This window comes from Ptychodera flava, chromosome 19, assembly GCF_041260155.1.
Source record: "Ptychodera flava strain L36383 chromosome 19, AS_Pfla_20210202, whole genome shotgun sequence".
Classification (NCBI taxonomy): domain Eukaryota; kingdom Metazoa; phylum Hemichordata; class Enteropneusta; family Ptychoderidae; genus Ptychodera; species Ptychodera flava.
In genome coordinates, this window is record NC_091946.1 from 35,235,299 (window position 1) to 35,260,275 (window position 24,977).

Below are 24,977 nucleotides of genomic sequence, written 5' to 3' on the forward strand. Positions count from 1 at the left end.
CGTCAGTTTTCCAAGGGTTTTCTTCAAGTAAGACACATTAAAGACCAAAAAAGTGTACAACACTGTCGATAGCCTAAGAAGTAGCATTTAAATTCAAACTTTTAACATGATTTTAGATTTTCCGAGAATTTCAAAAAACAAGTCATTGACAATGAGTAGTCCCCACTTGTAATAGGAGTATTAGTCTTGATGGGGCAGGGAAATGTGGTCATTAAGAAGTATCACTGGAGTGTATATGTTCAGATCTATGGGCACATAGGTCTATGTCATTGTTCCCAATTTGAAACAAGAGGCATGTCTAAGTTATGGTTCTAAATCGGGAAAAAAGATCAGACCTCTAGCTGTATTGGCCAGCCAAGAAATACATATGCGCACAATAAATGAGGTACAAGATGTGACATCTTAAGGTCTATTATCCTATCAAATTGAAGCGTAAAGAACTTGTGGTTACTGAGTTGTCCGGACGCACGGACGCACAAACCTATAAGTCCCCCAGGAACGGTGTCCTTGGGGACTAATAATCATATGACAGGAAAAAAAGATTACAACAAAAAGTTGGCATTCGTGTGTTGTGCATTAAGTAAATGGCATCATGCTTGTTTCTGGTATGATCATGGTGTGTATGTGCGGGGAAATACTGTTTTTTTTTTAATTTTCTGTTGGTCGCCAATTTTTGAGTACGTCACCAGTTTATTATTCAGCCTGTTAAAACGTGTAGGCATGGTCCAAATCAGCAAGCAGTGATAACTCTGATCTTTCCACATCATTTCCAAGAACTCTGTTATCTGGAGAGATTAAAATTGAAAAATTTATTACCAGTAAGCAAATCAATCCAGTCATCATTATCAGAAGATAAAATGTATGCAAATTAAGAAAGAAACACAAATATAATCTCTTTTTGGTATTTATATACACACCAAATATGAGCTAAAAACTGACTCAAAGCAGGTCTGTTCATTATAAGCACATACGTAAAATTATGACTACGGTAAGTATTGAAATGGAGACATAACAAAATACATAAATGAGTACACTATAGGTGTAACCGTAGACTCAAATTGTGTGCTGAACACACATGAGGCTGAGATTGGGGATTTGGCTCAGCGGTTTTATCTATGGCTTCTGCGCTAGGTGACTGGTGCTATACGTTGTGAGTTCAAATCCGACTGAAACCACAATATATTACAAAAGTGTATGGACACAAATTCCATGTCTTGTATTCAGTTTAGATTGTCAGCTTGAATTAACAGCTAGACATCAGTTAAGACTGATGACACAGTCCTTGACGTAAAAGAACTTTGTCATTCAAAGTCACTGAAATGTACGTTGTACCAATGATGTGAAATGACCTAAGTTACAATGAAAACAATGTCAAGGCATGTAGAGTACAAACTCAACACATGGAAACTAGACAATATGGCTGCCTCCAAGTGCTAAATTTGCTTTCCTGTGCGTGCATGATACAGCCTTGGGGATTAGTGGGCCAGGTCGGGTGTTGGAGTATATTTCTATTCTTTCAAGTATCATCATAAATTCCTGACAAACTGTGTTTAAAACCCTTTCCCCAAAATACCACGGACAGGTAAAAAAATCTAAGTTGGCAAAGAGCAGTCAGGAGGGGGGTCACTTCTATTACTTGCCAATATGAACATGCGCCGCCCAATGGGGTGGGTATTTCAGCAACTTGGTCCAAAATAGGGGGGGGGGGGGGGGTCAATTCCACTGTAAACCATGGTCTAAAATGGGGTTGAAGTTTGAGTGCCACACAAGAACAAATTTCAACAGTCTGTTCCCATCTCGCTAGCAGGGTTCTGAGCTGCACTCATAACAAGATGATATCTTTTTCTGCGGCAGGGGAACCATTACAGAGACCCCCTGGCTTAAAGTAAATATGGACTTGTGTTACGTGCAGAGAAAACGAACAAAGGGTGAACTCAGCAGTTAACGTTTAAACAAAATTTATTACAAAAATAAAACTAATTGCTAAGTCAGGGATAGAGTACAAGCTTTAAGAGTGTACAGATTACTTATCTCAGCTGGGACGGCAAAGCTCCAGTCTCAGAGTTGTAACAGTCAGTCGGATGAATGAACAGTCCTTTGGCTTGCAGGCTTGAAGCTGCACAAAGTTCACATATAAATCCAGCGTTGACAGTGAAGGTCTTGAAAGTCTTGAGAATGACTACTGCTGGAGTTTAGTAACACACAAGAGACACGATCCCAAAAGTCTGACTGGAAGCTGGCACGTCCCTTTTATAAAGGCATATAAGAACAATCTAGAACTTTTATTGACATGCTAATTACTGTTCTAAAATTATCTCCCTTACACAACTAATCAACTTTCCAGAACATTCCAAACATGACTAATTGAATTCAAGGTTGTTAGGTCATCAAGGGCAGTGACCTTGAGAATGTTCTAGACTAATGAACTCAGGTCATGATGAGTGTGGGGTAAATGACCTACATAACACACCCCCTCTTCAAAAAAAGAAAATTTTTCAAAGAAAATCTTTCTTTTACAAATGTAATCTTGAAAAAGATTTAAGTACTCAAAATTTTTTTACTCTAAAGTAAAATTTCTTGAAAGTGAACAACAATAAACTCTAAATACGAGAGAGACAGTCTGCAATTAAATTGTCTCTGCCTTTGATATGTCTAATGTCAAGATTAAACTCCTGTAACATTAAACTCCATCTTAGCAATCTCTGATTTTTGCCTTTAAATTTCTGCAGAAAAACAAGAGGGTTGTGATCATATAAACCACTATTGCCTGATTTGAAGAAGTAACATAAACTTCAAAATGCTGTAAAGCTAATATCAAAGATAAACACTCTTTTTCAATTGTAGAGTAGTTTCTCTGGGATTTGTTAAATTTGCTAAATTTGTTAAAATAGCAAACAGGATGATCTGTCCCATGACTATCCTCTTGCAATTGGATATTGGAAAACTCGAAATGGCACTGAATTTGGCATAAAGTATGGATTGCAAAGTCCAGTTATTTTTATTGAGTTCGATAAAGTCATTGTTCGGCAAATACATGGCTTCCTCTTGGAGATATTCCGCTTTCGCAGGATTCAGTCTGTCTGGATGTTGTTCCACTGGATTACTGTCGCAGACATCTTCGTTGTGGTAGATGATGTTTGTCCTCGTTGGAACATCTTGGAACAAATGTTCATGGATTGGTTCTTTCACCTGTTGTTGTTGTTCTGGCTGGAGGTGTGCCAACTTTGTAGACTCCAGCTTCTCCAGGATTTCTGAGTTCTGAAGCTTGACCGAGCCCAGCTTTGAGTTTAGAGTATTTCACTCAAGTCAGTTTCAGTATCACTATCTTCATAATGGTTTGAACTGACTGCACTGACAGGCTGAGTTATAGTAGGATTATCCCTATCCAAATATGGCTTAAGCATATTTATGTGACATAGCTGTTTTTGTTTTCGCCTGTCAGGTGTTATTATGATGTAATTAAATCACTCAATTTCTTATCAATTAGGTATGGCCCAAAGTAACGAGCATGGAGTGGTTTGCCAGGAATGGAAGTAGAACAAGAACTTTTTGACCTGGTTCAAACTTCCGTTTTGAGGTGCTTTTATCATATTTGATTTTCATTGACTGCTGAGATGACTCAAGATTTTCTCTGGCTAATTCACATGCTTTAGAGAGTTTCGTACGAAAATCTGACACATATTGCAAAATATTCAGACAATCATCATCGTCTGATAGGGATTTCTCTTTAACGAGCTTAAGTGGGCCACGGACTGTATGTCCAAATACAAGCTCAAATGGGCTAAAACCAAGAGACTCCTGAATTGACTCTCTAACAGCAAAGAGCAAAAAATGAATTCCTTCATCCCACTGCTTCTCTGTGTCAAAACAGTAGGTCCTAATCATGTTTTTCAAAGTTTGATGAAATCGCTCAAGAGCACCTGACTTTCTGGATGATAGGCGGATGACCTATACTGTTTAATGCCTAGCTGATCCATTACTTGTTGAAAAATACCAGACACAAAGTTGGAGCCTTGATCGGACTGGACACATTTAGGGAGGCCAAATAAAGTGAAAAATTTGACTAAAGCTTTCACTATAGTCTTTGTCTTTATGTTTCTCAGTGGTATGGCTTCTGGGAACCGAGTTGATGTACACATTATTGTCAGCATGTACTCATTTCCTGATCTTGTTTTTGGTACGGGCCCAACACAGTCTATTAGTATCCTACTAAATGGTTCTTGAAATGCAGGAATTGGCTGTAAAGGGGCCTTTGGAATGGTCTGATTTGGCTTTCCTACCATTTGACATGTGTGACAAGTTTTACAGAAATGTGCTACATCCTGCCTGAGATTAGGCCAATAAAAGTGACTGAGAATTTATGATAAGTTTTCCTGACTCCTAAGTGACCAGCCCAGGGGGTTTCATGGGCCAGGCGCAATATTTCAGCACGGTAGGGCTTTGGAACCACAATTTGATGTTTTATAGCCCAATCGTCATCAACCAAAACATCTGGAGGTCTCCATTTACGCATGAGAATACCAGATTTGTATAATAGGAAACAGAGCTATCTGAAGTTTTACCTTCATCATCTACCCTGTCAAACAAAGACAAAATATCTGGGTCTTTGTGTTGTTCTGCAATGAGATTTGATCTAGAAAATGTCTGACTTTGGTCAGCAGAAGTTTTACTGGAAGTTTCAAATCCACGAGGGATAACGGAATGATCCGTGTCAAACACCTGACTGAGAAAGGTGTCATTTAAGTCAACATCTGTGACATTATTTTTGAGAGTATTTTGATTCTCGGAAGTTTTCTTTGACATGGCTCGAGTAATAGCACATGAAGGAAATAAATCGGGTATCTCTTGTTCAATTGGCTCTGGATCCTGATCTAAACTAGGATTATCAGTCACAAGTGGATTAGTGATGACCTTGTCCCCAGCAAGGTCGTTTCCAAGAAGAAGGTGAATCCCTTCAAAAGGCAAAAAAGGCCTAATACCTAAAGTCACAGGTCCAGAAACAAAGTCCGAAGACAAGTAGACATTATGGAGAGGAACAGGAATGTAGTCATTGCAATCTACCCCCTTAATAAGAACTTTAGAACCTGAAAATGACTTTTCAGAAAACGGCAGGGTATCTGCCAACAAAAGAGACTGGAAGCCCCGGTATCTCTTAAAATTTGACAGGGGTAGCGGAAGAGAAATCACTAGAAAGTGATATAAAACCATTATGAATAAATGGCTCGAAAATACCCATAATGCTATCTTGAGAAGAATTGACCTTGACCTCATTAATTGGGGATAAGAGGGGTTTAACCTCAGAAAATGTGTTGCACACATTATTAGACTCTAATTGAGTTGATGAAGAAATAAAGCCGGTTGGCTTAGATCCACTTTGACCACTTTGACCTCCACGTTTTCTTTTCAATTTGAAACACTCTGACATTAAATGGCCGTCTTTCTTGCAATAATTACAAGAAAGTGTACCGAACTGTTTGTCAGAAGGAGATTGAGACTTGGGATCTGATGATGTGGAAGTGTTACTTGAATTTTGTGAACTGTTGTCATTTGATTTCCTACTCTCCTTTGAAAAATTCTTGGATGAAAAGGAGGAGTTAAATTTACCTGCATTGTTTCTGTATGAAAAGGACTGGGATGGTTTGCTGAGAAATGAAGATTTGTGGGTCAATGAATAATCATCGGCCAAACGTGCAGCAACCTCCAATGTATCTGCCTTTTGTTCATTGATAAACGTCTTGATGTCACTCCGGATGCACCTTTTAAATTCCTCAATCAAAACAAGTTGTCGTAATTTGTCATAATTCTGACTGACCTTTTCAGAAGAGCACCAACGATCAAACAGTTGTTCTTTTGTTCGAGCAAATTCAACATAAGTTTGATCCTTCACCTTCTCACAATCCCTAAATTTCTGACGGTAAGCTTCAGGCACCAACTCATAGCCCTGGAGAATTAATTCCTTCACAGAATCATAATTTGAAGCCTGCTCTACTGACAACTGAATGTAAATTTCTCTGGCTTTACCCACCAAAGCACTCTGCAAAAGCATAGACCAGGACTCCTTAGGCCAATTCAGACTCTGAGCAATTTTCTCAAAATGGAGGAAATATTTATCAACATCCTTTTCTTGGAAAGGGGGAACTAACCTGAAATGCTTAGTGATGTCAAACTTGTCTGAAGGGAAGAATTTTCCTGACTGTCCAAGCTCTAAACGTCTCATTTCTAACTGTAGTCGATGTTCTTCCAATTCTCTCTCCTTTTCTCTCTGTCTTTCTTCCATTTGTAATTCTTTGTCTTTCATTTGTATTTTTTCCTGCCTTTCCCTTTCTTCCATTTGCAATTTTTCCTTTTCTAATTCCAATTCTTAAGCTCCAAATCTGCCTGTATTTCTAATTCTAATTTTTTGAGTTCGAAGGAAGACTCAGGCTCATAATCTTTTAAGGCAGATTCTTCAAAATGGCCAGAATTAACTAAATGTTTTGCAATCTTGAACTGAATTTCTCGCTTGCGCATAGATCTTTTGACATCTACTTTAAGGAAATTTGCCAGTGCTATGAGGTTGTCTTTTCTGAGGGAATTAAATGTGTCCTGATCAAGGTCATCCATTTCCTCTGGTTTAAATTCCGCCATATTAAATTTCGCTGAGTTCACAGTATACAGTAGTTTTGAAAAGGCTGTCAAAATGTTGTCAAACGGCTCAAAATATTCGTCTCCCGGACGAGCCCCCAATTTTGTTACGTGCAGAGAAAACGAACAAAAGGGTGAACTCAGCAGTTAACGTTTAAACAAAATTTATTACAAAATAAAACTAATTGCTAAGTCAGGGATAGAGTACAAGCTTTAAGAGTGTACAGATTACTTATCTCAGCTGGGACGGCAAAGCTCCAGTCTCAGAGTTGTAACAGTCAGTCGGATGAATGAACAGTCCTTTGGCTTGCAGGCTTGAAGCTGCACAAAGTTCACAGTATAAATCCAGCGTTGACAGTGAAGGTCTTGAAAAGTCTTGAGAATGACTACTGCTGGAGTTTAGTAACACACAAGAGACACGATCCCAAAAGTCTGACTGGAAGCTGAGCACGTCCCTTTTATAAAGGCATATAAGAACAATCTAGAACTTTTATTGACATGCTAATTACTGTTCTAAAATTATCTCCCTTACACAACTAATCAACTTTCCAGAACATTCCAAACATGACTAATTGAATTCAAGGTTGTTAGGTCATCAAGGGCAGTGACCTTGAGAATGTTCTAGACTAATTGAACTCAGGTCATGATGAGTGTGGGGTAAATGACCTACATAACATTTGTTTTAAAACATTGTCACTGATTTGTCAGAACTCTACATATGCCAGATTTTTGCCCAATAGAAAATACCCAAACAAAGTGGCTCTACTGCTCCTAGTATTATTCAGTTGACCATGGCCATATGAAGTAGTATTGCTTTACAGACAAACAGCGAGGTTTGTTGTGAATTGTAATTTAAAAAAAAAACACCACTCAGACTACTGCAGATATAGAAGCTGGACCAAAATTTGGTGAGAGTGAAAGGCATTTTCTTTCACAAAATTTGTTGGTATTTCCTCATGATTTTTCGGAATCATGGCTTGGCCAGCAACAAAATAGCTCTAAACGCAGTATAAGCTTACAGTGGTAGGCTTTGCCGGGGCAAATACATGCTTTTTCCGTTTTAAAAATGTTGACGCTATGACTGTTGACCTGGGTCAAAGGTCATAAAGGTCTAAAATGGGGTCCTAAAACAACGAGATTTTAGGTCTAAAATGGGCCCTGGGTTTTATACCTGCGGCCGCACACCCCTACCACTTCTCTGAACAAGTACTTCCCCCTCCCCCCGAGAGAGGTACAGCAGTTCTAGCTCTGCGTTATATAACGCCGGAAACACAGCATCATACGCAGGGCCATCATTAATTGTGCGATGTTTCTGTGTAAGTTCACAGTGTATTTGATTTTGGACGAAGACAATCAGCACTCGCACACAGGCGTTATGTTTACTGGATAGTTTGTATAAGTGTAGTTTATGCTACGTTCCGATGTTCTGTTCCGTAAAAGTCTACGGAACAGAACGTCGGAACAATGGTCGGAACGTAGCTCTGCATATGGCCATATGGCAGGGCTGTGTGTTCGTAGCGGCGCGGCGTTATACGACCTCCCAACACATGTGGTGGGAGGCCGTATAACGCGGTAACACTCGGCCCTGCCATGCAGAGCTACCCAGTAAACAGAACGCCTGTATGCGAGTATGAAATATAACGTCGAGCGACAAGATTGAAATTAATGACTGTTTGAGCTGGTACTCACTCAGTAAACTGCTAGGCCATATGGACATCCGCATATCCGTACAGTGATCGGTGGGTCGCGGTCGCTGGTCTCGACCGTGCCATGTGGAGCGCAATCTCCCATGATGCTAATATGAGACACCCTAACCAGGTGAAAAAATTGGACGCGCAGTTTGGGCTGGTAAAATGCATCGGAATTTAGAAAAAGTAATAAAAGTGAGCGCATATATCAAAAAGGACCAAAATAACAGATTAGTATTGGCAATGTTACAAAGTTTAACAACTTTATGCAAATATAGGAATGGAAAAATCCCTGGACTGCGTAAAATTTCAGTTCAATTACAACTACGGGGACCACTTTGAAGTCAGGGACCACTTAGAGGTCTTCACAAACGTGTTATTGGGATGTTATGATCCTTTTGTAACGTCCATACAATGTAAGTAGAAGAGTGGCAAATAACGTGTTTGTTTAAGCAAACATCCAACTTGAAGGAAACTGTTCGCATCTATGTTAAGTTTCCACAATGACATTCATTATCATCATATGATAATATCACCATATACGCTTAAACGAACAAATAAATAAAAAATAAATAATAATGTAATATTTCCACGCTCTTTATATTACGTCAATCATATCTGAAGCAAACATATTGCTATGTTCACAATATTGCACAATTTTTGAAACCATCAGCGCCATTAGGCACGGTAAATGTCACCTGGATAGGCATTTGTTTCTCGACCGATAAATGTGCCATGTTTCGGATCAAGGTCAAATGATCTGCTGCAGTACTTTGGGAATAAATTTCGAAGTTGCCTGAATGGCGGTAAAATACACGACTTTGATAGATTTTACCCGAAATCTAAGGAATACGCATATTTTATAAAAGATATAAACTTTGCGGTGATATTCTGGGACAGTTTCAAATTGATTTGTCTTGTAATTTTCTCTTTTCCTTTCAATATCATGTGAATGCGTTTTTGCTACACCACTGTATAAGAGCTCAATGTTCTTCTATATATATCTGTAAGTCTTGTATTACCAAGTATACGTTTGACGGCCACTGTGACTGTGAAATAGTCATTTGGTAGCGTTTCTCTCTGAAATAGATTGGAGAGAACCTTTTATAAAAGTGACAACTTATTGTACATGGATCACTAACAATTAATGTGTTAATGGTGCTTTGTTTTTAAGGTCTACGAGCCAATACGAAGAAGCTATGGAGATTTATAGGTAAACAGGCACAACTTAACCGTTCGGCCGTTTCGAGACAATAAACAAGCCGCTATAATTTTCGTCTCTGTTCGCATCGTGCCCGATATTTCGAAAATTGAAGAAAACATGGTAACATATCTCTTCTACCCAAGAGGCCGGGAATATAGTATCAAAGCTCTATGTCGATGCAAAGTGTGGCTGTCTGTATATACAAAACATATTGCGTTTAAAAGTTGTGTTCACTATGCCAAAATAAGACATGAGGATTTTTGTACAGTATAAAGATTCTGTCGCTGATTGAATACTTCGCTGTTATATGTGTTCATTCAAGGTAACATTGTATTGATGTTCTTCATGTTCTTGGGCAGAACACGAAACAATAAAACAGCAAAATTTCAATATATATATATATATATATATATATATATATATATATATATATATATATATATATATATATATATATATATATATATATATGCGCGCTTATTGGCTGAAGTTCATCACTGCTTTCTTTGAACTGAAAATAAGTTCACAAGAGAACCAACAAATATGTGTACATACTTGCAAGGTGGATGACAGGTACAGCTGAGAAAATCTAACTGGTAGAGATAATGCATGAGTTGTTTGCACTGTACTGTAATAGAAAGAAGAGAGCAGTGGATTCATAATAAGTCGTTGGAAGGAATTTAGTTTAGAAAACCAATTTACAAAATAAAGTCAGAGTATTAATCAAAAGAGTAAATACAGTGATAATCGATGTGAGCTTAGCACGAATTCTGTTCAGGGCTATTTCATTATCCCTGGCAAGAATTAGTATGGTTCCTTGTTCTGGGAGCGTAGACATGTCTCTGAGGGAATAAATATGACTCATTCCCCTCTTCAATCTGTGATATTTCCCATGAAGATATGCTTGCTAACAACGGTCTCATATCCTTTCATTTAATATATTTGACCCTTGACCGTGCACGGCTATTATCAGTCCACAAACACTGGCCTATGGCCTAACGTGTTGACCTTATCATAGAATTAATAAATCAATCAGTCGACATCCAATGACGTACAAATGGAGTGAAAGAAACGGTTAACTATGGACTGCGAACAAAATAGAGACCTGAAGATCCATCGCTCGAGGGCGCGCTCTACGCGATGGGCGCGTCCTCGACCTACGGGTCTTTCAGTGTGTACAAAATCGAGTATAAGTAAGAATATATACAACTACTTTCAGTTAGAGATATACAACGCCTTCACAGCCTTCACAGCTGTTTTAAAATTCAGTCTCACAATCTACCCTTTGTGGTTTCAATAAGCAAATTCAGTAAAATTTATTGATGTATTCACTGTTTGAAATTTCGGGGGATTTAAAATTCCGATTTTTGCACGAAAAACCGTTGAAAGTTAATTTTTGAATTCTCAACGAGTTTCAAAGAGACTCGGACTTCACAACGCTTTGCTTCAGCAAACGATTGTAACATTTTGATGTTCGGGATATTTGTACTCTATGTGCAATCATCTTTTGTAAAAACGACGTTCCATACCTTGTGTGCTATTTAACAACTTGCATGGCGGGGCATCGATGTGTATGGCATCAGTACAACCACAGTAGTCGACCAAGTACTTCTGAAAGCATGCCGTCTCACATGACTGAAGTTTAAATACGTCAGATAAAATGCTCATTAACTTGAGCTAACAAACATCACAGAGATCATAAAACTACGTGAAATAGATATTTAATCACTCTTAAGTCGCACTGCAGCTTGATCAAGAAAAAACTGACTCAAAAACAAAAACAAAACAAAAGACGCACTAAAGGCCTTGAATCTCGTCCAAAATAACAATGAATTTACATATTCACCAATTTGACTGTTCTCTCTGTTTTGATAAAGAGGTGTGTGTTACACAGTATATCGACAATGCTCATGAAAGTTCTGATGTACAATTATCGTCGAAGTCAAGTGTACTTAGGGACCTTGAAGTTCTTACCGTAACAGAGTATGACGCATTGCTATACCACATCATGAATCGTTCGTCACTATGAGGTTTGGCTTTCTCGCCCGTACAGTTACCATACGGTTTACCTTGACGGTCAATATTACTCTGTGACAGGAATGTGGTAAAACGAGAACAGGAATGTGGTAAAAACGAGAAGTGTCTGTTCAACTATCACAACTTTTCTTATTCAAAGTAACAAAAGATAACATAAAGACACACTTGCAAATATTGTACAATATGTCTGTCTATCAGCCTTGTACTCGTCGACATGGCGTCAAGATTGATCACAGTCAATATCTACCTGAACGAGTGATACAGATGTCACTGTACCAGGCTGAGCGGAGAAGCCACGGCCCACAGGAAACGGTCTTTCTTTCTGTGGTGTGACTGTGACGATGGCAGCGGAGTCTTTTCCATAGATACTTAAGTACTCGCTTTGTTCGGTGAACATGGTCAGAGATAGTCCTGTTAGAAAGTGAAAAGTCAACATTACAATTGCCCTGCAACTTTACTCTGCTTTGAACAAGGAATTCGAAGCATCAGTGTAAACATATCAACACGATTTTGATTTATAAAATATGAATGAAACAAGGCCGTTCGCACTTATCTTCCCGTAATGTTTCTGTTCAGTGCACGGTTTAGCAGACTGGGCACAAACTGGAAATAAGTCTCGAATTCAATTTTGTCGTTTATGCAGTAGATGTACAAAGACTCTTACAAAAATAACTATTTACCATTCTTTGAACCGGTTCCTAATGAAAATAGTGTGGTACCATTCATTCCTGTATTGAACTGAAAGCAGTTTCCATACTCTTCGTCTTGAAAAACAGTGAAGTCTCTAAAAAGGCGAGGAACCGAATACAGTATGGGATTTGCTGGAATGATAGCCTCTGGGAGACCATTATGTGTGAAGAAAGCATGAACACTTATGAAAAGAAATTGTTAGATCTATATCATTCGAATTCTTTTACATGAGCTTATTGTAATTTTTCAATTTTGTTATTTTTTCGACTTATACATCAATGAAGGTTGGGCTTCCTCCTGTAGATGCTTGAGTTCTGAGATCTGAAGGTTATACTTTGCATGGACTACAGGAAGCTTGGGTTTATGACGTAATTCTCGGTTTTCATCATGGCTCGATGAAAATTTTGCGAGACGAAAAGAGTTGTACCTGGTCACAACCATCGCATAGTCATGATGGATCTTCTTGGAATACCAAGACAGACAGGCAGACAGTCTGAGACAGACAGACAGACAGACAGACAGACAGACAGACAAACGGACAGGCAGACAGACAGGGAGACAGACAGAGATAGTGACAGACAGAGATAGAGACAGGCAGACGGACAGAACTCACTCTGGGCCGCACTTTTTCCCGGCGTAAACGCACTGCAATATAAAGTCCTCTGCTTGATGGCCTAGTTCCGCAATGGTCTTTTTGTCAAGTTTTAATACCTGGCCAAGGTTTTCATAACTGGCAGACGCACTAAAAGCCTTGAATCTCGTCCAGTCAGGCGGGTCCTCCTCTCCTTTAACTCGCTCAAATCCCAGGCCATTGTAGATATCCTGACGAAAACGGTCAAATATTTGACGATCGTCCGCGACATCCAAGTACGGGTGGTACCAATGTGGATGGAAAGGTGACGATACAGCTGGAGAAATGAAATCAACAAAATGGTTAAAAGACCGCATACATTAAATGAAATTAAGAACAGTCCATCGATCGAAGATAGAAAGAAATTGGAAATTAAAGCGAATCAGTCGACCAATCAATCAATCAATCAATCAATCAGTCGACCAATCAATCAATCAATTCAAAAAAATTATCATTAATTATTTCGAATATCAATGAGCGATGCCATTCAAAGAGGCGTGGAACAGCTAAATACAAGTTATCTACATCAACAAAAACTAAGCTTAATGTTTAGTTCACCTGCAAAGCTGCTCACTATGAATTTTTATCACATATCGTGTAGCAGAGAATTCTCCCTGGAACAACATTTTTTTAGAGCAGGGCGCAAAATACGACTAGGTTCGTATTCATCACGTAGGTCCCCAAACAATAGCGTTGCGTTCATTGTCACGATGGGCGTGGACAGAATGAAAGGGGGTGGCTTGGAGAGGGCATACTGTCGTAAATCACTCAGTAACAAGATCAGAACTAATTTGGGAGAATTGGATCTATGAATTTATCAAAAGTGTAAGAAGCCCTATAGCTGGAAGTTGCAATATTACAACTTGCCCAGAAAAAACAAGCGTATTGCATAAAAAGAAAATCAGATGAGCCTTCATTTGCAGATTAAACCAGCGTTGCTACACTATCCTATTATCCCACATTAGTTCCAATCGTGTTCAGTGCCGGAGAGATCAGTATTTTTCCCGTATCCATCTATGCCCTATAACACTATAAACTAAATCCCAAACATGCACACGTACCTTGATCATCTTTGTACAGACAATCTAATTCGTCATAGCCATCGTCACAGTCTCTGATGACGTCACACATCCTGTACGGGTGGACACACTCACCGGAGGTGCACCTAATCAAGCCATCTGGACAATCGGTTTCGTTTTCTTTCGGGATGTAGGCTGTTGGGAAATGAGAAACTCTAGCAAAAGATCGACTAGCATCTGTCACATAACTGTCATATATTGAAAACCTTTGGACTTTATTATAAAAGGAACTGCGCCCAAAGTCGCATGGGACCATACGACCAATGTAAACACTGTATCCAAGGTACGATGGTGATTGATGACAGTTAAAATATGTCTGTCATAATCTAGGCCCTACATCGTAAACTTTAAAATGTTGTAGCTGTGATATTGCGGTACATCTAAATATCATGCACGAATACATTGTTTGTTAACAAGAAACTCGCACATGCGCAGTTCCGACGACCGTTTCCCTTTACCAAATCATGCACACGGAAAATGATCAACTTTATCAACTTCCGTTGGTAAAACTTATCATCAACGCTGAAGATCTGCATTGATTATAGGCGATAACATGTTAATAATCACTCTCGAGTCCAGTTGTCAACATACATTAACACTGATGATAAACATATAAACATAATACACATATATAAACATATACATTTCCAACGTAAATATAATAATAAGTAGATTGTCCATGTATAAAATAGGACACAAACCTTGCGTAAGGGTTTGGAAAAATGTCCAATAATCAATGATATTTATTGTCTTTTATATGGTAAATGCAACAGGCGATTCTTTTAACCCGTGAATGGCATAATTATTACACCCAGTCATGCTGCCCCTGAAGTTCAGTTGAAAATAACGATAATCTTGGAAAATATAGCTTTCTCGCAATGAAACTGGGCATTAGGAACCTCAGTTTTTGAATATCATCCAAACTATCAATCACTGAGTTCTTTAAATTCTAAAAAATGCACGAGTTCTTTTGGTTCTATATTCTCTGACACGGATTAAGCGACAGCCATCAGTGAATACAAATGAAAACAATTTCTATTCATGCAGTATTCATGGTGTAAGCTTAGCGCCTTTCTTCTCCAGAAATTTCAAGGCAGTACGTGCTAAATATCGGACGACTTAAATTTAGGCTTTAAACAAGGAATCTTTTGACAAAACAAAATTTTTTTTTACTTCATGAACTTTAGAATGAGCCCGCAAAATAGGTAGACCAAAACAGTTGTAAATTTTTGGAGTCCGAACAACTGTCTCCTAATCGCATTGTATCTTGGAACTGTTGTTTACAAAAACAAAGGTGAGGCTGAATTCCTTCAAATTCGTTCTTACTGTATGCTGTCGTCTGAAACATAATTTCGAAGCAAAGTAAATTTGATGAATAGAGCGATATATCTTATACTCTGGCATTGCTTTACTGCTTCAAACCGGTTCTGTGGCAAATCATGTGACTGACACATGGTTTATAGCAGAACCGGTTTGAGCCGGTTAAGCTATACCAGAGTAGGACATATCCCTCTACTTCGGTGCATGCTGCTTCTTTTTTGTAATTTTTATTTATTGTTGATATCAACTTTTGAGAAAAAAGTAGAAAAAAAGATAGGCCAGAACTGAAAGACAAAGTAATGAAAGATAACGATAACATACCCGGAGTCCTTAGAAGTTCAAAGTGATCAGTTCCCCTTTCGCTATGTAACGGTAGTTTATCAGTGGCTACTGTCTTGTCATACAGAAGACACCGCAGCGTTGATCGATCGTAATCAAAGGACAGGCAGCGATAGCGTTTCAGGGTCCAGCATGCTGCCATACACTTGTTGAGAGGAACACCGGATAGGACGTCTTTAGCACCACGTGACGATTTCTTGTTCTTCTGTCTATCAAACATGCTGTACAAACGTCGGTTTTTTACATCGATTTCCTCATTTTTTGAAAATTCTATAATTGTCAATTTCAAATGGGGAAAAAGAGTAAAAACTGATATTGAGTAGATGATTTGTAAACATTTGGATTTTGATATCATTATAGAAAAGGTGGAATGTGACTTTCTCGTCCTAAACTCTGATCAGCAGAAATCGAGCCAATAACAGGAGAAAAACATGATCAGGATACAATAAGTTACAAAAGACGGGATCAGGTGCACTATAGCTTTAATCGCAATCACATGCTTATTTAACCCTTTGAGCGCCAAAGTCAATTTTTGCAGCCTTTATAAAATGTAACCCAGACACTTTCTTTCCTATTATTTCCAAATTGTGATCAAAACCTGTAGCCAATGAAATGAAATGCCAAATTGGTCAAAAATTGACAAAAATTGCAAAAAATTCATAAAAAATTGGTAAAATTTTGCACAAAAAATTGGCGGAGAAATTTACCGCACTCAGTGGGTTAAGCAATAAACCGTACCCAGCGATATATCACAAGATTTTGACCAGCTCACGACATATGTGCAGGAGCGATACCGAGTGCATATATGGAGTGTACTGGTAAAAATGGTATACCAATTGCTGAGGTGGTTTATTGCTATTACATCATAATATTAAATTGAAATTCTGGCGTGAAACGTCAAAAAGGGAATTTTTTCTCGCTATAGAGCTCGTGCCTGTTCCAACCGTGCTATATTGCGAATATAGCACGGTTATTTTCAAGTCTCGACCAATCAGGATGCAGTATTTACGCCATCAATATAACATCGTGCCCTCGACATTATGCAGATAGAAAGTCTAACGGGTTGTCTGTTTTTCACTGGTATTGATTTTCGCATCATATATCATATCATATCATATATACTATGGTTGGCTCCCTCATCGTAGTTTTTGTACTTTCAATGAAATCGTCGATTTAAAAAGAAAGTAAAAAAAAGTAATTGTTCAGTCTTTCCTTCAAGTGCAACTTATGAAATTTTCATCAATGTTTTTTAGACAAATGTTTACTCTTGCATGTCGTTGATTAAACTGTGACGTTATTAGAGATAAAACAATTTTAATACTTAAGCAATAAAAACACACCCAGTAACGGTATACCACGAGATTTATACCACGAGATTTTGACCAGTTCACGACATATATGCATGAGCGATAGCAAGTGCATATATGAAGTAAACTGGTCAAAATCGAGTGGCATCCAGTCGCTGGGTGTGATCTATTGCTATTATATCATAACAGTATATTGAAATTCAGGCATTGAATGTCATAAAAGGATTTTTGCTCAAGCCGAGAGCTCGCGCGTGTGCCAGCCGTGGTGTATCACGAATATACCACCGTTCTAATCACGTCTCGACCAATCAGATCGCTGTTGTTGCACCATCAGTATACTGGTATGATATAATTAACAATATATAGTTCCTTGAAAGCAACGAACCTAGGTTTGTGAAAATGGCTGACTATAGCGTCAGGCGTTCATTATACCTTTTGCGTAAACCAATACTTCGCATAATTGTAAGTGAGCCTCTCTTTCATCCTCGTTCCTGACCACTACATATCGACCGAGTATGGGTATGTTGCACTGCCTAACCACTGTATTGCTCCCCATGAGATCACTGGTCGTTAGCTTGGCACCACACGGTAAATTTCTTGCAAAGTCTTGTTCGTAGTAACCAATTCTGACGACAGCCCCTTTCAACCGTTCAACTATGGAGAGTGTGTCGTGTGTGGACGATTGGAAGAGAAATAGAATTATACGTCACCAGTTTCTACACCAATGAAGATAATATCCACATAATATCCAAGATAATATCACGTGATTTTACTTGAGAAAAAATCTTCCACATAGTGCAGTGTATACATGTACTGACATTCGATGTGAGAGGAAAATTAGAAGGGGTTTTCAACTTCTAACAAGAAAACAGCGAAAAAATTTAGGGTGAACGAAGGGAGAACATTAATTTTTTGTCGTACATTGTAGAAAGACGGAAAAATATAACGTAAAAGCTTGCAAAAGACAGATAGTGCCGTCATAAAAAAAAACTATTGAGGGTTTCAAAGTTCAGGCGTCAAGTTGTTTCGACAATTAAAAGATTGCGTAAACCTGGAAACATTTCAAACATGAAAACTTATCGCGAAACGACAGACTTAAAATGTTGAAATGGACATGGAGACTACACTGTAAGTCAAACATTGATATTAAAGAGCCAATATGTGGTATCTCTTTCACCATTCTACCTCAATGTAGTATGTGCCTCGAAAGTGAAAGACTTAAACTTTTTCTCAAACTTTCTTTAATATATTTCAACCATTCTCTTTCAATATCAAGAATAAAAAGTCAGGGGTACTACGTCACCGTGCAAATTTTGGCACTAGATAAACAAATTACCAAACTTTGAAGATGTATTGATATTTGAAATTCAAAATGGCCGCCATCCCTATGATAACTTATGGTGAAAAACAAAATTTTCCATTTTCAGAAAACTAAGACGGTGATAGTTTTTCTTTCTCCCAGGGCTTTAAAATGAGCTCCCACAAGTGGTAGATCAGAAATGAATCGTAAAGTTTGAGAGTCCGAATATCTGTCCCTATGGTGCATTCTCCCTTAAAAGTCAAAACTTCAGTTCGATGTGGGCAAAAAACAACTCTCAATAGAAACCTGAGCCGCTAAGCATACAAAGTAGTAAGACTTATACCTCTACTACTACCCTCTTCTCCTTTGCAGCGTTTGAATGGGTTGACCAGGACCACCTTGAAAGTAGAGTAAATTTTTCCGAGGTCGACCTGCCACCATGCGCCCACTTCACTGCCAGTAATCATACAGCTCGGTCTCCGACAAGACGTGTTTTCATTGCCATCCACGGCAAGTTCTGGGACATTATCGTAGTACACACTGCTTTGCTTTGCTGGTTTCCAAAGAGCGACATTTGGTAATCTGTCGATGATTACTGAATGGGTTTAGGAATATGAAGATCGCTATTAAAAGATGTCTTAGGGTGAAGCTATTTTCATAAGAAACGTTTGCATCACTAACGAGAATTCTTGGATTGCGCACTCATTTGTTGTTGTCTTTTACACTCGCCGATACAAATAAAAGATGTAAAAATGAGATGGTCGAGGAAACATTTGGTGGCAATGAGCGACCACACTGAAGTTCATTAGCCTTTCATTTTTTTTAGCAAAAACGACATTCACGTGAGTAACCAATATCGATGCATACTACATGAACAAAAACTGTTGAAGTCAAAAAAATGGTCTCAGCAACACATATCCGTATGTATCAATATAAACTGTACAGACTGGACACAGGTGTAGTTTGTCTGAATTATGCATCTAAGTCCCCCGGCCTCATCCGGGGCAACAAAATCTCAATGTAGCTCTTTTAACGATTATCTGCTAAATGCGATGCTTTACGACCATTTCTTTCTAAAATGAAAGAATATTCTTGCCATACCATCTCCCATGACTTCGATTTCACAGACGTGTAGAAATTCAATCTTGTTTACAAGCTGAAGGAACACGTAACGCCCTTGTGAGGAACAGCTGACAGAGACATCGATACTGTCTTGTAAGTCTTCCAATGTGACAGCGCCACCGCACAACGAATTGTTGGCGATATCTTCACTGTTACCGACTCTGACTTGGGCGCCCACCAAGCGTTCAGCTAAAATACATAAAGGTGTGAATTTAAAGATATTATCAAAGCTTTCCTTAAGGGAGGATTATCACATGTACAGAGGATAACAATATTATAAAGCAAGTTGAAAGTTCATCAGGGATACTCGACTTTAGGTACAGATGGTTGGACTCAAATTTTTACTCCTTTTTTCTAATCTACTACTAGTGAAGACTCATTTAAGAGTAAGAAAAAAATTCACCGTCTTAGCTTTTTGAAAATCGAAAATTTAATTTCTCTCCCTTGATTCAACACAGGGATGACGTCCATTTTGAATTTGAAATATTGGTAAATGTTAGGTAATTCCTTTCTTTAGTACCTAACTTTGCATGGCGACCCGTGATTTTTATTCTCGATATAGTAAGAGAATGGTTAAAAGTTTCATTGAGGAAAGTCTGAGCAAAAGTTGAAGTTTGTCACTTTGGAGGCACATACCAACTTAAAGATGTGTAGCCATTATATAAATACAGGAAATCACTCATAGATGAGCCAAGCAGACAATAAAAGGCTACTCTATGCATAGTAACCACGAAAAGTAAGTACACCAGACCTTCCAACATACATACAATAACAATCGGCTTGATGGATTAGGAACGACGAACCAGAGCACGGTGATCGTAGAACAGATGTACTAGTAGTACAGCTACATCAAATCCGAATGCGATTACATACAAAAAATATTTAAATGATAGAAATATACTTGAGTCTAAAATGTTCAAACCGTTTTTTTCTCGACATTAAGTTCTTCGCATGTGGTGGTATAGTCAGGCTTATTATTAACTTATGTAGGCATATATGAAGCTAGATATATAATCAAAAGAATAAGTGCTTTTCGGTAGCTTAGCTGAGTGATGCTACTCGTTACTTTTGGAATTGAAAGCAACAAGTTTTAATCAGAGTATTCGCCTAGTATTCTTCAGGCAGTATGCGCCTCGAAAGTGAAAGACTTAATCTTTTGCTCAAACTTTCCTCCAGGAATCTTGAAATCATTCTCTATCAAAATCAAGAATAAAATCCGAGGGTCATTGTGAAAATTTCGGTACTAGAGAAATAAATAACCCAAGATTTACCGATATTTGAAATTCAAAATGGCCGCCATTCCAGTGTTCACTCTACAGAAAATAAAATTGTCGAATCGCGAAAAACTGAGCAGGTAAAAAGTCTTCTTTCACCAAGAGCTTTAAAATGAACTCCCCAAAAAAGTGGTATATCAGAAAAGAATTGTGAAGGGTTTGAGAGTCCAAATATCTGTCCCCGAGCCGCGTTCTACCTTAAGACAAGCAGTCTCACCGCAGCAATCTGCCCTATTGGTGATATACACTTCGTAGACAGCATACTCTTCCCCGAGATCGACTTTCCACCATGGTTCAAATTCCAGGTCGGTGTGAATACAGCTTCTATCAGAATAGTTGGCACTTTTGTCCCCATCGACGGCTCTGACTGCACTACCATACAAGGACTGACTACTCTGCTCAACTTTCTTATCCCGAGCCAGATTTTTGTATTTTGAATCTGAAAAAATATGAAAGTGGAAAAACTTATGTACACGCTGTGCTCTTCCTTATCAGTATTTTTAGCAAACGCTATTTTAATGCAACGACTAGAGCTTTTTTGCTGGCAATTGATTAAGACATTTTTTATAAGGGAGCTAACCAAACTAACATTGTACACTTGTGGAAAGTTTGTTCAACAGAAGTTTAATGTCCGATAGCTGGACTCTTGGCTGGGACGACTAGGTGCTGGCAAACGTAGAAGGGCAAGTCCTGGTCTGGGATACCCTGGGATACTGAGCTGATGACCCGTTCGAACAGCTTCCGACCAGTATCCTGAAGCAGGACTTTTCTTACCATTCTTACGTTGAAAGCCAGCTGAGAACGAACGGTGGATGCAATTAAAATATTTTCACACTTGTGTAATTGGTTTGTAAAGTTGTTTTGAATTTTATTACGGGTCCAGTACTTGCAGTTATGTTTCAGCAAACAACAGGCGGACAATAGTGTTGTTTCAAAGTAGGTTTCCATCAGCATTGCTTAGATATAGCAATGAAACCAGTCGCTGTGTTTCAGCCAGCTTTTGCTTGCATGGGGACACACTGACCCATAGTAGGTCTGAATGGGGGACAAATTAAATTTTTGGGGGACATGTAATGCATTTCAATAAAACAACACAGTACAGTGTCATTATGTGTCATTATGACCTGTTACTACATGTATATTTGGTGTTCAATAGGCAAGTCAGGTGAGTGCATTAACAGTCAGTATATATAACGTAGTAGGCCAATGGTGATGTGCAAAATTGTGCCAACATGAAACTTGCAGTGTCATTAAGTTTACTGCTACCACGTGGTATGCACATAAACTGTAGGGCTCCCCCTAAGTCACCAAGATGATTAGCCAACTCATTAGCCAAATCAAAAATCTTGTAGCCACTTTGAACAAATTTTAGGCAGTTTATGATTTCAAGTGTGGCAACAACTTTCTTGGTATTCAGTTCTTAATTTTTCAAATCAAGATGTTTTGTATTTTACATTAAAGAAATATTTGTTCAGTTTTTATTGCATTAATTATCTGTGTTTTTATGACGTTAAAGTGATAGCAATATTTTTTCCCTTTCTGGTGGTAAACTTTTACCACCAGAAATAAAATTAGGTGGCAATTCTAAATATCAGGTAGCAATGTGAAGTGTATATTACCACAGATACAGAATATTTCTGTAGCATTCTGTCAGTGTTCACAGAATGACAACTTAATACATTTAAGCTACAAGCTTCTAATGTGGCAAATTTATGCAGTTTTTAAGTCATGATGAAAATTTTGTGAGCCACACAGATAAAAATTTTCCATGCAGAAGAAAGCATTAGGTAGCATAGTGGCAATGTAGATACAATTATTGTGGTGTTTAAGGCCCTGGCGTTGTGTCAAGGTTGTGATCAAGCAGGCTCAATAGCATCTTAAGCATAAGTATTTTTCTTGAGACAAAAATGGTTTGGCCAAACCCAAATCCTGTAAAACAATACACAATGATCTGGTTCATTTATTTCCAAATGTTTTAGAGTAATCATTGTTTCAAAGATTATGATAACATTTTAGCCCAGAAATATTTTATTTATATTTTGATATCATCAAGAATTGTCTAGTGATGTCCACTATTATATCATTAAACTGGTGGAATCTGCAGAAATATTAAAATCATTCAGAATCACACCATTTCTTGTATAAGTTATTATAATAGCAGTTTGAAATATGCCAAATGGTCAATTTTAATAGCTCTACTTTTGAATTGTTGCTTTGATGTTAAGTTACCATGCAAAATTGCAGTTCTCAAATGTGAAGATTTGAAAATGAATATGCTTACTGCAAGTACTGTTGACAATTTCCCTTTGCCATGACTCTTAATAAAGTATAATTTAAAAGTGACAGTCAAGCTAAATTCCATTTAAATTGGAAGGCACCAAGAAATTTCTTTTTAACATAAGATTGTACCTATTGGCTCTCCCTAGGTGGTTTCTTTTGAACCATAATTGTGTACTTAAGGGGTCTTCATTCATGACATCACGTGCAATGACCCAGATTTGACCTTTCAGAAAACCTCAGTTTTTCTCCTTTTCACTTGTACAATGACTCTGTTTGTGAAAGTTTCCTTAGAAATTATGGTTTTTACTATCAAACTGAGTAGCTGAAGGCCAAATTTTGATGCAAGCAATGTAGGTAAAACTTGAACTCAAGGACGACCGGTACGCGGCACTCACCTAGGCAAAACCAAGCCTCAGTGTATTCATGGACGTTGTACATCCGTGATGTATTGTAGTATCGACAGCAACAATGTTTGTTTTACGTACAGGGAATTTGTAACTTTGTAGAAAGGAGAGTAAACTGTTTCAATACATTGCAACTTTGTAGGAAGGAGGGTAAACTGTTTCAACATCTTACAACATTTTATTGTTAGGGATGGACCATTAGACCTTGGGAGGGGGGGTGGTCACAATGAAATTGTGAAAATTTTTTTTTTACTATTGTAAATTTCTGAAATTTTTTTTTTCCAAGTGAGATTAGCTGTGCAAATTTTTTTTTTCAGAGAAAATTTTCAGATTTTTTATTTTTTTTTAGTTCGTCGCTGTCTGAAGATATAGAGGGCAAAGATGTGGTGCCAAGCACCACAAGCGGCCACGCAAGCGGTCACGGGGGGAGAGGTCAGGAGAGGGGTGTCCCCCTGCTGCTGTTGGAGCTTTTGAAAAATAGAGATTAAAATGGTGTTATTTGGTGGCACTTGGGGAGTATTTTTGCGGGGGTGGTCAGGAGGGGGTGTCCCCCTCCTGCCGTTGGAGCTTTTGAAAAATAGAGATTGAAATGGTGTTATTTGGTGCACTTGGGGAGTATTTTTGCGGGGGTGGTCAGCTGCCGTTGGAGCTTTTGAAAAATAGAGATTAAAATGGTGTTATTTGGTGGCACTGGGGAGTATTTTTGCGGGGGGTGGTCAGGAGGGGGTGTCCCCCTCCTGCCGTTGGAGCTTTTGAAAAATAGAGATTGAAATGGTGTTATTTGGTGGCACTTGGGGAGTATTTTTGCAGGGGGTGGTCAGGAGGGGGTGTCCCCCTCCTGCCGTTGGAGCTTTTGAAAAATAGAGATTAAAATGGTGTTATTTGGTGGCACTTTGGGAGCATTTTTTTCGGATTACACATCTTCCTCTGAAACATGGTCTTCTTGCTCCTCAGTAGCTTCCTATGGTTTTGAAAATTGACTATTTTGGTTTCCTGGCTTCCCTTTCTACTGCGTGGTGAAATGCCTACATTCACCCCACCAAACATCATGCATATCTCATGATTTACAATTGATTTTTACAAGCTGAGAAGCTAAAATAAGCTAAATAATATAGTTAAATTTGCATATTTGTGTTTTTAGAGCAATTGTTGCCCTTTTTTGATCAAAACATCTGTTTCTCTGTAGCAGCATGTCCAAATTGATTGGATGTGTATAGATGTGTTGAAATTTCAATATTTGTCTTTTTAGGGCAATTTATGCCATTCATGGTCAAAAAATCTGTATTCTCTGAAAGGGCTTGTCCAATTTCTTTGAAATTTGCTACACAAAAACGATTATTCATGCAGATTTATTCAGTATTTGCTATCGAGAAACTTTCAAAGTTCAACCCTTTTGTGTGTTTTGTGTTGGGATTTGTTGGATAGATGGCATTCTACGTAGTATATTGTTGAATGTTAAAACATGTGTTGCTGTTGTTTTTTGAGGCTGTTTTTTTGAGAAAAAAGAATTGAAAATGCCTTTTTAAAAGCATATGCCAATACATAATGACTTGATATGTTGTTTCATCATTATTGACGTGTTTCTACTTGTTCACCCATTCTTGCATTCATCATTGCAATAAAATGCTGTGAAAAAAATGAAACTGATGTGGCCTGCATCTGTTTACCTTGATCTTAA

General features: G+C 38.2%; 1 protein-coding gene across 1 annotated transcript in view; it reads right to left on the reverse strand.

The window, feature by feature from the left end:
• LOC139118177 (uncharacterized) overlaps positions 1–24,977 on the reverse strand; it is a 65,877-nt gene that overhangs the window by 13,636 nt on the left and 27,264 nt on the right. Inside the window, exons 8-20 of the mRNA XM_070681470.1 lie at positions 20,833–21,054; positions 19,321–19,530; positions 18,563–18,814; positions 17,352–17,573; positions 15,595–15,882; positions 13,936–14,088; positions 12,857–13,151; positions 12,234–12,337; positions 11,801–11,964; positions 11,491–11,604; positions 11,046–11,151; positions 10,072–10,144; positions 9,335–9,392 (exon numbers count right to left, since the gene is read on the reverse strand). Of these exons, the coding sequence (XP_070537571.1) occupies positions 9,335–9,392; positions 10,072–10,144; positions 11,046–11,151; positions 11,491–11,604; positions 11,801–11,964; positions 12,234–12,337; positions 12,857–13,151; positions 13,936–14,088; positions 15,595–15,882; positions 17,352–17,573; positions 18,563–18,814; positions 19,321–19,530; positions 20,833–21,054 (2,261 nt within the window). The remainder of the gene's footprint in view (positions 1–9,334; positions 9,393–10,071; positions 10,145–11,045; positions 11,152–11,490; positions 11,605–11,800; positions 11,965–12,233; positions 12,338–12,856; positions 13,152–13,935; positions 14,089–15,594; positions 15,883–17,351; positions 17,574–18,562; positions 18,815–19,320; positions 19,531–20,832; positions 21,055–24,977) is intronic.